The following is a 14,705-nucleotide window of genomic DNA, read 5'->3' as shown; positions in this document are numbered from 1 at the left end:
CTTGGAGGGCCGAAGGGCCTGTTCCTGTGCTGTATTGTTCTTTGTTCTATATGTAAGTTGGAGGGATTAGTGGGGTAAATGTGTGGGGTAGCGGGGATAAGGCCTAGATGGGATTGTTGTCGGTACAGACTCGATGGGCCTAATGGCCTCTTTCTGTCCTGTAGTGTTTCTATGATTCTAGGTCAATGGATCTCCCTGTGCCCCGCCCCTCTCCTGCTCTGATTCCCGTGGCGGGTGAGCTGGTAAAATTCCAGCCAATATCTCAGCATGTTTTAAATGCTGTCAGATGCTTGTTTTTGCCTGTTATTCTGGGACAGCCAATTTTGGTGTTTGTCTGCAAGTGATCCTGTCTCACGCACAATGGGAGCATGAATCAGCTCTTCGAGTCTGCTCCAGCATTCAATGGGATTCCACTGGCTGGGAAGTCCAGGACTTGGCGGGCGGGCGGGGGGGGGGGGGGGGGGGGGGGGGATCCACACCCACATCCACATCCAGTCTGTTCACATTCAAACATGATCATGGCTGGTCTCAGGCTCCAACTCCATTTTCCCGCCCACTCCCCAGAATCATCGTAATTCCCTGAGAGACCAAAATATCCATCTATCCTGGCCTAAATATATTCCTGGCTTAAATATATTCAACAATGGAGCATCCACAATGCTCTGGGATAGAGAATTCCAAAGATTCGCAGCCCTTTGAAGACATTTCTCCTCTTCTCAGTCCTAAACCATCGGCCCCTTTTATCCTGAGACTGTGCCCCCCCCCACACCCCCATCTTTCAGACTCTCCAGCCAGTGGAAACAATCTCTCAGTGCCCTCCCAATCACACCCCTTCCAGAATCTTGATATTAATGATATTGCCTCTCGTTCATCCACTCATCCCTTTATCTACTGTTCCAGTTACATCCTCAAAATGCGTCAATGCATTTGTCAAACAGGATTTCCCGTTTGTAGAACCATGCTGACATGTTCTAATCAGATTGGACCTTCCTAAGTGAATTGTTGAGACTTCCTTAATAATAGATACCAGCATTTTCCCTACAACTGATGTGAGACTAATGGACCTTTAGTTCCCTGCTTTTCCTCTCCCTCCTCTCTTGAGAAGTGGTGTAACATTTGCCAACTTCCAGTCTAGTGAGACCTTTGCCCAAATCTAAGGAATTTTGGAAAATTATAGTCAATACATCCACTATATCTGCAGCTCTGTCTTTTAGAACCCTGGAGTGTAGGCCATCAGGTCCTGGGGATTTCAGTTCCTTCAGTTTCTCCAATACTTCAGTTTAAGTTTATTTATTAGTGTCACAAGTAGTCTTACGTTAACACTGCAATGAAGTTACTGTGAAAATCCCCTCGTCGCCACACTCTGGCACCTGTTCGGGTACACTGGGGGAGAATTTGGTATGGCCAATCCACCTAACCGACACGTCTTTGGACAGTGGGAGGAAGCCGGAGCACCCGGAGGAATCTCACACAGACACGGGGAGAATGTGCAGACTCTACACAGACAGTGACCCAAGCTGGGAATTAAACCCGGGTCCCTGGCGCTGTGAGGCAGCAGCGCTAACCACTGTGCCACCGTGCCGCCCCGGGTCCCTGGCACTGTGAGACAGCAGTGCTAACCACTGTGCCACCGTGCCGCCCCGGGTCCCTGGCGCTGTGAGGCAGCAGCGCTAACCACTGTGCCACCGTGCCGCCCCGGGTCCCTGGCGCTGTGAGGCAGCAGCGCTAACCACTGTGCCACCGTGCCGCCCCGGGTCCCTGGCGCTGTGAGACAGCAGCGCTAACCACTGTGCCACCGTGCCGCCCCATTTATTTCCGTTGGCATTAATCGCCCTTATTGCCTCACTCACTTTAGCCCCTCGGTTACCATCCATTTCTGATATGGAACTTGTGTATTCTGTTGTGAAGACTGACACAAAATATTGTCTCTGCCATTTCCTCATTCCCCACAATAATTTCTCCTATCTGCTTCTAAGGGACCAACGTTATTTCAGCTACTCTCTTCCTTTTTATATATATATAAAAGCTCATACACTCTAACAATCTGTTTCTATGTTGCTGGCGAATTTACTCTCTTACGTAAACATTTTGATGGCACCTTGCTGGTTTCTAAATCACCCCCAATCCTCAGACTTAATTTCCTGAGTGAGCCACAGATCAGTCCTTCTTGCTGGGTTTTTGTTTTTCAATGGAATGTGTTTTTTTGGGCATTTTAAATTGTTTATTTAAATGTTTCCCACTCCTGATTTACTGCCAGAATTTTTAGACTATTTACCCAATTAACCACAGCCACTGTTCCCCTCACATCTGTGTAATGGGTTTTGTTTAAGCTGAATATTCTTGTTTGTGATTGGAATATATCACTTTCAAACTTCATAGAAACCCTACAGTACAGAAAGAGGCCATTCGGCCCATCGAGTCTGCACCGACCACAATCCCACCCAGGCCCTACCCCCATATCCCTACATATTTTACCCGCTAATCCCTCTAATCTACGCATCCCAGGACACTAAGGGGCAATTTTAGCACGGCCAATCAACCTAACCCGCACATCTTTGGACTGTGGGAGGAAACCGGTGCACCCGGAGGAAACCCACGCAGACACGAGGAGAACGTGCAAACTCCACACAGACAGTGACCCAAGCCGGGAATCGAACCCAGGTCCCTGGCACTGAGAGGCAGCAGTGCTAACCACTGTGCCACGTGCTGCCCTGATCACGGCTGATCTACCCCAATCCCACCTTACCCCATATCCATTATTCCCCAATATCCAAATTCTATTGACTTGAGTATTCAAAGTGGAGGTGGATAAATATCTGACAGATCGAGGAATAGAGGGCGATGGGGAAATGTCACAGGAAAGGAGTTGAGGACGGCATAGATCAGCCATGATGGTATTGAATGGTGGGATAGGCTGGGAGGACCTGGTGGCCACTCCTGCTTCTATTTCTTGTGTTTGTGTTGAGTATACTCAAGTCTTGAGCCAACATAACTCACTGAGCTAGAGAATTCGAAAGATTCACAATCTCCGAGTGAAGAAATTTCTCCTCCCAAAATAGCAGATCCCTTATTCTGCACAGTAAGAAGTCTCAAAACACCAGGGTAAAGTCCAACAGGTTTACTTGGAATTCACTCACCTGAGGAAGGAGCAGCGCTCCCAAAGCTCGTGATTCCAAATAAACCTGTTGGACTTTACCCTGGTGTTGTGAGACTTCTTACTGTGCCCACTCCAATCCAACGCTGGCAACTCCACACTCTTATTCTGCACCAGTGTTCCAGATTCCCCAGCCACAGGCAACATTTTCTTCGCATCAAACCTCGAGGACTGTTTCAGTGAGATGACCTCATTGTTTTGTTATTGTGTGCTAACCTGCATCGAGCCCCGTTTACCCATCATCCCACGGGCCTGTTTTTGTGATGATCTTAAAACTGTGACCCTCTGGTCCATCCGATCGGTGGAAATGGTTTCTCCTCATTTAATCTTCTTCATTTTGAACGTCCCTATCCAATCTCCTCTTGTGGATTCCCCAGACCATCTCCGAGAGGGGTCAGAGCAGCCGCCAGATACCTGCATCCTCCACCCATGCGGATACTTGCACCTTGGCGGGACCCGGTTCTAGACTAGGCTCACGCACAATCTGCTCATCACCTCAGTTTGATTTGATTTATTATTGTCACATGTATGAACATACAGTGAAAAGTATTGTTTCCCGCGCGCTATACAGACAAAGCATACCGTTCATAGAGAAGGAAAGGAGAGAGTGCAGAATGTAGTGTTACAGTCATAGCTAGGGTGTAGAGAAAGATCAACTTAATGCAAGATAAGTCCATTCAAAAGTCTGACAGCAGCAGGGAAGAAGCTGTTCTTGAGTCGGTTGGTGCGTGACCTCAGACTTTTGTATCTTTTTCCCGACGGAAGAAGGTGGAAGAGAGAATGTCCGGGGTGCGTGGGGTCCTTAATTATGCTGGCTGCTTTTTCAAGGCAGTGGGAAGTGTAGATGGCGTCAGTGGACGGGAGGCTGGTTTGCGTGATGGACTGGGCTTCGTTCACGACCCTTTGTAGTTTCTGGCAGTCTTGGGCAGAGCAGGAGCCAGACCAAGCTGTGATACAACCAGAAAGAATGCTTTCTATGGCGCATCTGTAAAAGTTGGTGAGAGTTGTAGCTGACATGCCAAATTTCCTTAATCTTCTGAGAAAGTAGAGGCGTTGGTGGGCTTTCTTAACTATAGTGTCGGCATGGGGGGACCAGGACAGGTTGTTGGTGATCTGGACACCTTGAAACGTTTGACCATTTCTACTTCGTCCCCGTTGATGTAGACAGGGGCATGTTCTCCTTTACGTTTCCGGAAGTCGATGACTATCTCCTTCATTTTGTGGACATTGACATTGACATGTGCCCATAGCAGGCAGAGGCTGCGGCAGCCAAGACATTCGGAAGACTGCTGGAGACCAGATCCCTGCTGGGTCCGGGTCTGACGACAAGCCTCTGGTATCGGCCCTGGGAAGAATTTTGGAGATACAGGGACGGTCAGGGGACTGTCCGGCAGGGCTGTCAGAGGCCATCAGCAGATTGGGACAAAGTCCGTCCATGTCTGTCCAGTGTGGTATCTCTGGCACGCAAGCTCATCAGAGTCATCATGGGCAGTGTGGCGGTAACCTTGGCGACCCAGGTCCAGCAGTTCTTGCTGGATTTCTGGGCCTTTCAGTAGTGGTTAGGTGAGAGGGGGTGGGACACCTCGGCCTCTTTTTAGATGCCCCTTCTCAGGGAGCCAGGGAGGGGCCTGGGAAAAGGAGGAGATACCCTGGGGGCACCCACGGGCGGCACGGTGGCACGGCAGTTAGTACTGCTGCCTCACAGCGCCAGGGACCCAGGTTCAATTCCCGGCTTGGGTCACTGTCTGTGTGGAGTCTGCACGTTCTCCCCGTGTCTGCGTGGGTTTCCTCCGGGTGCTCCGGTTTCCTCCCATAGTCTGACAGATGTGCGGTTGGGTGCATTGGTCCCTTAATGCACCTGAGTAGGCACTGGCGACTAGGGGATTCTCACGGTAACTTCATTGCAGTGTTAATGTAAGCCTACTTGTGACTAATAAATAAATGCTTTAGTGCATTCCAGGGGTGTCCCACTGCCCCAAAACCCCTCTGCCTGCGACCCTATCAACTCCAGCAGGTCAGGCTGAGGAGCACGCACCCTCAGCAGGCTGGGCATCCAGGGCCTAAGATTGCCAAAGTTACGATAGAGAGATAGATTTTTGATCAGTAAGGGAATCCAGGATTACGGGGAAAGGGCAGGAAAGTGGATGTGAGGAATGTCGTCGGATCAGCCATGATCCTATTGAATGGTGGAGCAGGCTCGAGGGGCCGAATGGCCTACCTCTGCACTGTAGGAATTCTATGATTCTTTCAAAGAGCTAGCATGGGCACAGTGGGCCAAGTGGCCTCCTCCTGTGCTGTATCTTTGTTTGATCCTGTACTATCTCAAAATTCTGTCCAGTTTATATTGGAATTGAAGTCTTAGAGGAAACGTGTTTGGGCATTGGCCATTTGGAGCATTGGAAAGGAGTGTTTATTCAGCTGCCGCTGAGTAGAAACTTCAACAAACACCGACCTGTGGGGGTTTCTGCTGTTGGAGACAGATACCTACACAGGAGCGGACAATCCAGTCCCACCTTGCCATCGCTGCAACCAGCCAGCTGCTGCATGTTTGCAAAACCCCGTCGCAGGGAGGGCAGCTGTTCCGTTTCTATTTTGCCCCCGTTGTGGAAAGCTGCCATTTCCCTTCTCCACTGCAGCTGAGTGACTATATCCCCAGCTGGGACTTTTCCAAAACTTACCTGTAGAATCAGTGATTCAATGTTGGGAATTACTCCAGGAAGCGCGGTGTTCAGTGACAGCTGTGTTTAACTGGGCCCACACTGTTTGCAACCTGTCAGCGAGTGTTTGATATATTTGAGATACATTTTTTTGTGTCCTTCAGTGTGTATGTAAAGGATGTTGACTGGCGTATTGTGGAATGATTCACATCAATCGAGGCATAGATTACAAAAGCAGGGAAGCCATGTAGGAGTTGTATAGAACTTTGGTGAGGCCGCAGCTGGTGCACTGTGTGCAGTTCTGGTCACCACATTATCGGAAGGATGTGATTGCACTGGAGGGGGTGCAGAGCAGGTTCACCAGGATGCTGCCTGGGATGGAACGTTTAAGTTATAAAGAGAGGTTGGATAGGCTTGGGTTGTTTTTGTTGGAGCAGAGAAGACTGAGGGGCGACCTGATCGAGGTGTTCAAGATTATGAGGGGCATGGACAGGGTGGATAAGGAGCAGCTGTTCCCCTTAGTTGAAGGGTCAGTTACGAGGGGACATAAGTTAAAAGTGAGAGGTGGGAGGTTTAGGGGGGATGTGAGGAAAAACATTTTTACTCCGAGGGTGGTGGGGGTCTGGAATGCGCTGCCTGGGAGGGTGGTGGAGGCGGGAGGCCTCACATCCTTTAAAAAGTACCTGGATGAGCACTTGGAACATCATAACTTTCAGGGCTATGGGCCCAGTGCTGGCAAGTGGGATTAGGTGGGAGGTCAGGGCCTTTCGTGTGTCGGCGCAGACTCCATGGGCCGAAGGGCCTCTTCTGTACTGAGGTATTCTGTGATTCTGAGAATGATAAGTTAGCAGGAAGTGCATTTCCAATCATTATAAATTACTGTGATTTTTTTTAAAGATCCTTTATTTCTTCAGTGAGTCTAAAATTTGTGTCCTCTGGTCACCGACCCCTCTGCCGGTGGAAACATTTTCTCCTCGTTAATCTGAACGTCTCTATCAAACCTCCCCTGGACCTTCTCTGAGGAGATGGATGTGGAGGCTTTGGAGGGAGTACGGAAATGGTTTACCAGGATGTTGCCTGGTATGGAGGGTATTAGCTATGAGGAGAGGTTGAATAAACTGGGATTGTTCTCCCTGAGGGGCGACCTGATAGAAGTTTATAAAATTATGAGGGGTATGGATAGGGTGAACAATTGGAGGCTTTTTCCCAGGGCAGAAATGACAATTACAAGGGGTAACAAGTTCAAGGTGGGGGGAAAGGTTCAGTGGAGATGTGCGGGGGAAGGGTTTTACACAGAAGGTGGTGGGGGCCTGGAATGCACTGACAAGTGAGGTGGTTGAGGTAGATACATTGGCCATATTTAAGACTTATCTGGATAGACACATGAACAGATGGGGAATAGAGGGATACAGGCGGTTGGTCTGGATAGGACAACGTGATCAGCACAGGGTTGGAGGGCTGAAGGGCCTGTTCCTGCGCTGTACTGTTCTTTGTTCTTTGAGAACGATCCCAGTTTCTCCAGTCTCTCCACATAACTGAGTAATCAAAGGCAATCCAGTCAGGCGTATAATTATTAATAACTGGACGTTACTGACTCCCTGGGGCCTGCTGTGAACTGGTCAGTTCAGCCTTTCACATTCCTTCATTATGCAGAATTATAAAGTGTGATTCTGGGCATTCGATGAAACTAATTCATGGGCAGGTCAGACTGAAGCAGACGACAGCGGCTGGCTGTTTGCGGGTAACTATCAGCTCAGTGTTGTAGATCAGTTCTAAACTGCAATAGCGTCATCCTGAGAATGGACCTTACAACAGCCCGGGAAACAGATGCTGCAAAAGGACTATTGTTGCACAGTTAGCTATCTAAAATACTCAACGGGATTGATAAAGTAAATGTGAACCAAATCATAGAATTCTACAGTGCTGAAGGAGGCCATTTGGCCCATCAAACCTGCACCAACCGCAATCCCACCCAGGCCCTATCCCTGTAACCCCATGCATTTACCCTAGCTAGTCCCCCTGACACTAAGGGGCAATTTAGCATGGCCAATCCATCTAACCCGCACGTCTTTGGAGTCTGGGAGGAAACCAGAGCACCCGGAGGAAACCCATGCAGACACAGGGAGAACGTGCAAACTCCACACAGAAAGGCACCCAAGACTGCAATCAAACCCGGGTCCCTGGAGCTGTGAGGCAGCAGCTGAAGGGGCCGAATGGCCACCTCCTGTGGTCCAGGCATAAGCCCTTAGCTGCACACTAGGCTTGCTGACGGCATGATCTCAGTGGAAGGTGATGGACTAGTGGTATTCGAATCTTGCCACGACAGATGGTGGAGTTTAAATTCAATAAAAAGTATCTGGAATTAAGAATCTAAGGTGAGAGGGGAGAGATACAAAAGGGTCCAGAGGGGCAATTTTTCACACAGAGGGTGGGGAGTGTCTGGAACAAGCTGCCAGAGGCAGTAGTAGAGGCGGGTACAATTTTGTCTTTTAAAAAGCATTTAGACAGTTACATGGGTAAGATGGGTATAGAGGGATATGGGCCAAATGCGGGCAATTGGGACTAGCTCAGTGGTAAAAACTTGGCAGCATGGACAAGTTAGGCCAGAGGGCCTGTTTCCATGCTGTAAATATCTATGATTCTATTGATGACCATGAAATCATTGTCGATTGTTGGAAACACCCATCTGGTTCACTAATGTCCTTTAGGGAAGGAAATCTGCTGTCCTTACCCGGTCTGGCCTACATGTGAAATCCAGAGCCACAGTAATGTGGTTGACTCTTAACTGCCCTCAGGCAACTAGGGATGGCAATAAATGCTGGCCCAGTCAGCGACGCCCATGTCCCACAAATGAATTTTTAAAAAATCTATTGGGAAGGGATTTGTGTATACTAGTTGTAGATTCTCTCACAAAGCGAGGTGGCAGTGAGTGGTCCATTGCTTGATGAGCTACTTTGCTGCTTAGCCCGAGTAAGAAAAATTAATCCTCTGAATATAGAGCTAATGCTTAATCTGTGTCACCTTGAAATAATGGTGCCCAGAGCAACGGGAAGTGCTGAGGCTGTGCTTTGTGTTCTTATATCTGTCTCTCACACATTGGGTGCGCTGGAGAACATACATTTACATTTAGAACAAACATTTCCACGGTGTGTTTAATCAGTCACAGAATTTCCAATGAAAAGCCTAAGCCAACTTTCCACCCTGCACTGTGATGCCTTCTCAATAAATGTTTTATCACTGCAAATAGTGTGTCTGCAAAGAACACTGACCTTGCCGTGTACGTTTCCAACTAATACTGTTCTTTGTACGTACAGCTTTTCCCAGTGACAAATTCAGGAAGAACCTCTTTAGAACAAAGAAAATTACAGCACAGGAACAGGCCCTTCGGCCCTCCAAGCCTGCACCGACCATGCTGCCCGACTGAACTAAAACCCCCTACCCTTCCGGGGACCATATCCCTCTATTCCCATCCTATTCATGTCCTTGTCAAGATGCCCCTTAAAAGTCACTATCGTATCCGCTTCCACTACCTCCCCCGGCAACAAGTTCCAGGCACCCACCACCCTCTGTGTAAACAATCTACCTCGTACATCTCCTTTAAACCTTGCCTCTCGCACCTTAAACCTGTGCCCCCTAGTAATTGACGTTTCCACCCTGGGAAAAAGCTTCTGACTATCCACTCTGTCCATGCCTCTCATAATCTTGTAGACTTCTTTCAGGTCGCCCCCTCAACCTCCGTCGCTCCAGTGAGAACAAACCAAGTTTCTCCAACCTCTCCTCGTAGCTAATGCCCTCCATACCAGGCAACATCCTGGTCAATCTTTTCTGTAACCTCTCCAAAGCCTCCACATCCTTCTGGTAGTGTGGCGACCAGAATTGAACACTATATTCCAAGTGCGGCCTAACTAAGGTTCCATAAAGCTGCAACATGACTTGCCAATTTTTAAACTCAATGCCCTGGCTGATGAAGGCAAGCATGCCTTATACCTTCTTGACTACCTTCTCCACCTGCATTGCCACTTTCAGTGACCTGTGTACCTGTACACCCAGATCCCTCTGCCTATCAATACTCCTAAGGGTTCTGCCATTTACTGTATATTTCCTATCTGTATTAGACCTTCCAAAATGCATTACCTCACATTTGTCCAGATTAAACTCCATCTGCTATCCCTCCGCCCAAGTCTCCAACTGATCTATATCCTGCTGTATCCCCTGATGGTCTCATCGCTATCCGCAAATCCACCAACCTTTGTGTCGTCCGCAAACTTACTGATCAAACCAGACAGTGGTTGGAGTGTGGAACCCGCAGAGTGGTTGAGGCCTTTACAGGGAAGCTGAATAAACATGTAAAGGAGTAAGGAATAGAAAGATACATTGATGGGTGAGGTGTCGAGAGATTGGAGCAGAAACACCAGCATAGAGCTGATGGGCTGAATGGCCTGCTCCTGTAAATACTTTGTGATACTTTTGAGTTGCAAAAGAAAAATCAGGTCGGCTGTAAAATTGTAACTTATTCGATAAGTGCAAAAGAAAATGGAGAGTTGTGTCATTGGATTTTCTTTTTAACATCGTGAGTTGCAAGGAGTTGTGGTCGGTGCAGACTCGATGGGCCGAATGGCCTCCTTCTGCACCGTAGGGTTTCTATGATTCTATGAGGACATTAAATGAGCATAATGACGGGCAGCACGGTGGCACAGTGGTTAGCACCGCCGCCTCACAGCGCCAGGGACCCGGGTGGCACGGTGGCACAGTGATTAGCGCTGCTGCCTCACAGCGCCAGGGACCCGGGCAGCATGGTGGCACAGTGATTAGCACTGCTGCCTCACAGCGCCAGGGACCCGGGCGGCACGGTGGCACAGTGGTTAGCACTGCTGCCTCACAGCGCCAGGGACCCGGGCAGCATGGTGGCACAGTGATTAGCGCTGCTGCCTCACAGCGCCAGGGACCCGGGCAGCATGGTGGCACAGTGGTTAGCACTGCTGCCTCACAGCGCCAGGGACCCGGGGCAGCACGGTGGCACAGTGGTTAGCAACGCCGCCTCACAGCGCCAGGGACCCAGGTGGCACGGTGGCACAGTGATTAGCGCTGCTGCCTCACAGCGCCAGGGACCCGGGCAGCATGGTGGCACAGTGATTAGCACTGCTGCCTCACAGCGCCAGGGACCCGGGCGGCACGGTGGCACAGTGGTTAGCACCGCTGCCTCACAGCGCCAAGGACCCGGGGCAGCACGGTGGCACAGTGGTTAGCACTGCTGCCTCACAGCGCCAGGGACCCGGGGCAGCACGGTGGCACAGTGGTTAGCACCGCTGTCTCACAGTGCCAGGGACCCAGGTTCGATTCCCAGCTTGGGTCACTGTCCCTGTGGAGTTTGCACGTTCTCCCCGTGTCTGCGTGGGTTTCCTCCGGGTGCTCCAGTTTCCTCCCACACTCCAAGGATGTGCGGATTAGGTGGATTGGCCATGCTAAATTGCCCCTTAGTGTCAGGGGGATTAGCATGGTAAATATATGGGGTTAGGGGCTAGGGCCTGGGTGGCATTGTTGTCGGTGCAGACTCGATGGGCTGAATGGCCCCCTTCTGCACTGTAGGAATTCTATGATTCTAATCCAATGTTGAATGCGGATAAGTTACTAAATCGAGGTGTTTTGTATGATGCTTGTTGTCTGGTGCCTTGAGATGAATGTGTGTGTGGCTGTATTTTTCTGTGAGTGATGGAAGAAGATCAATTCTAGGATGAACAATTGGTGATGCCCCAGTGTCAGTCCCGCACTGTGGAAGTCTCTGCATCTGGTTACCTTGGGGAGCTTTACAAAAAGCAGAAACAACTAATGTCACTGCTGCTCCCTCCCTCCCCCCGACTGATTTCTCAACCTTCCTTTGTGTCGAATGTTTAGTGTTTCTCATTGTAAGTTACTGTATGTTATATTTATTTACTGAGTAATTTGGGATGTTCATTCCCTATTCATTGAAACAATGCAAATCTCCTGAATAAGGGGAATGAATAACCTTGTGAAAATAGTCCTTTGGTAACACATCTCAAAGTCAGCAGTGGAGTTAAAGTTTAAAGTTTATTTGTTAGTGTCACAAGTAGGCTTACATTGACACTGCGATGAGGTTACTGTGAAAATCCCCCAGTTGCCACACTCCGGTGCCTGTTCGGGTACACTGAGGGAGTGCTGCAGTGTTGGAGGTGTGTATCTTGCATCAGACACTGAGCTGAGGTCCCCAGCCACCCTCTCGGCTGAGGAAGAGCTGGGGAGTTCTCCCTGGAGCACTGGTCAACATTTATCCCTCAGCCATGGTGGCACAGTGGTTAGCACTGCTGCCTCACAGCGCCAGGGGCCCGGTTTCGATTCCAGCCTTGGGTCAGTGTCTGTGTGGAGTTTGCACATTTTCCCCGTGTCTGCGTGGGTTTCCTCCGGGTGCTCCGGTTTCCTCCCACACTCCAAAGATGTGCAGTTTATGTGGATTGACTGTGGTAAATTGTGGCTTAGAGTCCAAAGATGTGCAGGTTAGGGGGGGGGGGATTAGTGGGGTAAATACGTGGGGTTACGGGGATCGGGCCTGGGTAAGATGCCCTGTCGGAGAGTCGGTGCAGACTCAATGGGCTGAATGGCCTCCTTCTGCACTGTAGAGATTCGATGATTTTATGTATACAGGATGATATAGAATCCTACAGCGCAGAAGGAAGCCACTCGGCCCATCGAGTCTGCACCGACCACAATCCCACCCAGGCCCTGTTCCCTATGATCTGCTCATTAACATGTTGCTGTTGTGGGATTTTGCTGTGTATAATTGGCTGCTGCGTTTCCGATGTTACAATAATGATTACACTCGTCACAAAGTATGGTGAGGATGTCTGTAATTGGCTAATCTGGACACTGTGATCCACCATCACGTTCTATCATGGCGGTGTGTTCAAATCCCTAGAGTGGTCTTTAAACCTCAAATCTCTGACTCCGAGGTGATCCGAATACCAAGAGAGCCGCGACTCGATCATCTGGGAGCACCAGAACTTGTTTCACCAGAATCCTGGAATAGTGAAAGATTTCTTTATTCTTTCATGGGACATGGGCGTCGCCGGCCGGGCCAGTATTTGTTGCCCATCCCTAATTGCCCTCGGACTGAGTGTCGCCCTCGGACTGAGTGTCGCCCTCGGACTGAGTGTCTCACTTGGCCATTTCAGAGGGCATTTTGAGTCAACCTGTGGCTCTGGGGTCACATGTAGGCCAGACCGGGTAAGGACGGCAGATTTCCTTCCCTAAAGGACATTAGTGAACCAGATGAGTTTTTTGCAACAATTGCTGAGAGTTGCCATGGATACCATTACTGAGGCCACCTTTGTAATCCCAGATTTGTAAATTGGATTTAAGTTCCACCAGCTGCGGTGGTGGGATTTGAACCGGGTCCCCAGTGCTTTAGCCTGGGGCCTCTGGATTACGAGCCCATCACCACACTGTCCCCATGGAGGGACATTCATGAATATCAATCCGTTTTGTGCTGTTGGAATATTTATATTTCCATTTTTGATGAACAGACTATGCAGACTTGCCAGCAGAAACTCGAGAAGGAAGTTGCGAGTTTATTGAACATGGTGGAAGGGCCTGGAATGGCGAAAGGTAGACGTCTGGAATTTTATCACTCAACTGAAATAAAGTTTCCTTTTCTTCTTTTCCAGTGAGCTCCTAACGCCTCAGAACCATCATTTCAAAGTTGCCAGATTTTCATTCAGGGCAGGCGGGGGTACATTGGAACTAAACTGCTTCATATTTACCCCATTCTCAGAGTCATAGAGGTTTACAGCATGGAAACAGGCCCTTCGGCCCAACTTGTCCATGCTGCCCTTTTTTTTTAACCACTAAGCTAGTCCCAATTGCCGATATTTGGCCCAAACCCTTCTATACCCATCTTTCCCGTGTAACTGTCTAAATAACTGTCTCAGGGCAGCATGGGTGGCACAGTGGGGTTAGCACTGCTGCCTCACAGCGCCAGGGACCCAGGTTCGATTCCCGGCTTGGGTCACTGTCTGTGTGGAGTTTGCATGTTCTCTCTGTGTTTGCGTGGGTTTCCTCCGGGTGCTCTGGTTTCCTCCCACAGTCTGAAAGATGTGCTGTTTAGGTGCATTGACCCAAACAGATGCTGGAGTGTGGCGACTAGGGGAGTTTCACAGTAACTTCATTGCAGTGTTAATGTAAGCCTTACTTGCGATTAATAAATAAGCTTGAAATAAACTTTAACTCAAACCATCAAATCCTGGTAGCATCCTAGTAAATCTTTTCTGCACTCTTTCCAGTTTAATAATATCCTTTCTATAATAGGGTGACCAGAGCTGTACACAGTATTCCAAGTGTGGCCTTACCAATGTCTTGTACAACTTCAACAAGACATTCCAACTCCTGTATTCAATGTTCTGGCTGATGAAACCAAGCATGCCAAATGCCTTCTTCACCACTCTGTCCACCTGTGACTTCACTTTCAAGGACCCTGAGATCTCTTTGTTCTGTAACTCTCCTCAACGCCCTACCATTAACTGAGTAAGTCCTGCCCTGGTTCAATGTACCAAAATGCATCACCTCGCATTTATTTAAATTAAACTCCATCTGCCATTCGTCAGCCCTCTGGCCCAATTGATCAAGATCCCGTTGCAATTGGAGATAACTTTCTTCACTGTACCCTATGCCACCAATCTTAGAACAAAGAAAAAAGAACAATACAGCACAGGAACAGGCCCTTCGGCCCTCCAAGCCTGTGCCGCTCCCTGGTCCAAACTAGACCATTCTTTTGTATCCCTCCATTCCCACTCCATTCATATGGCTATCTAGATAAGTCTTAAACGTTCCCAGTGTGTCCGCCTCCACCACCTTGCCTGGCAGCGCATTCCAGGCCCCCACCACCC

The 14,705-nt window shown here is 49.2% G+C and overlaps 1 protein-coding gene across 2 annotated transcripts in view; it reads left to right on the top strand.

The window, feature by feature from the left end:
* osbpl1a (oxysterol binding protein-like 1A) overlaps positions 1-14,705 on the top strand; it is a 314,225-nt gene that overhangs the window by 134,330 nt on the left and 165,190 nt on the right. For both annotated transcript variants that reach the window (XM_078215603.1, XM_078215604.1), the window contains one exon: positions 13,347-13,428. In XM_078215603.1, coding sequence (XP_078071729.1) covers positions 13,347-13,428 — 82 coding nt within the window. The remainder of the gene's footprint in view (positions 1-13,346; positions 13,429-14,705) is intronic.

Source organism: Mustelus asterias, chromosome 7, assembly GCF_964213995.1.
Source record: "Mustelus asterias chromosome 7, sMusAst1.hap1.1, whole genome shotgun sequence".
NCBI lineage: Eukaryota > Metazoa > Chordata > Chondrichthyes > Carcharhiniformes > Triakidae > Mustelus > Mustelus asterias.
Note: the sequence above shows the minus strand (reverse complement) of the source record. Positions and strands in the feature narration are given on the sequence as shown.